The sequence below is a fragment of the Aspergillus affinis genome, assembly GCF_023601865.1.
Source record: "Aspergillus affinis strain CMG 70 chromosome Unknown NODE_394_length_577_cov_94_058000, whole genome shotgun sequence".
In the NCBI taxonomy this organism is placed as follows: Eukaryota; Fungi; Ascomycota; class Eurotiomycetes; order Eurotiales; family Aspergillaceae; genus Aspergillus; species Aspergillus affinis.
Genome location: NW_026516175.1, coordinates 1 through 577, shown reverse-complemented (window position 1 = coordinate 577; position 577 = coordinate 1). Strand labels below are relative to the sequence as shown.

General features: G+C 47.7%; 1 protein-coding gene across 1 annotated transcript; it reads left to right on the top strand.

The window, feature by feature from the left end:
- Positions 1 to 134: 134 nt before the first annotated feature.
- KD926_006878 (Retrovirus-related Pol polyprotein from transposon TNT 1-94) lies at positions 135 to 577 on the top strand (the record flags this gene model as incomplete). The annotated part of the gene is made up of 1 exon (XM_053095658.1): positions 135 to 577. A coding segment is annotated over one exon (443 nt), but the record flags the coding sequence as incomplete, so codon positions are not given.

Below are 577 nucleotides of genomic sequence, written 5' to 3'. Positions count from 1 at the left end.
AATGCCCTCAGTTGGTTCCGGAGAAGCGAAGGCCAGATTGGACATCCAAAACAGGCCTTTGGGCATACAAAATCAGTGCCAGAGGGCGTGCAGGAAAATCCCCAAAACCCTCATTCCAATCTCAGCAATCAGCAATGCCTGCAAATATTGAAAGTCACACAGAAAATGACTTCAGTATACTGGGTGCCTCGCTCAATCTTGCCTCAGTTGAAGCAGAACGAGGTAGGCGTTGGCTGGCTGACTCGGGTGCAGCGTACGCAGTATGCAAATATATAAGCGATATTACCGATTTCAACCCTTTTACTGCCGAGGAAGCGAACGAATACGCATATTTGACGTCTAATAACGAGAGGGTGACCCCACTTGGACGAGGCAACGTCACATTGAATCTCCAGATGGACGATGGAAGCGTAAATAGCTTCATCCTCGACTGCATTTGGAACCCAAACGCTCCATGTAACCTCTTCCCAACCGAGAGAGCCAAGAAAGACTTTAAGATCTACCATGACTCTAAGAATCAGTGCCTCCGCAATCTCTATACAGACAACGTGGTTGGATACACTTACACAGAGCAGAA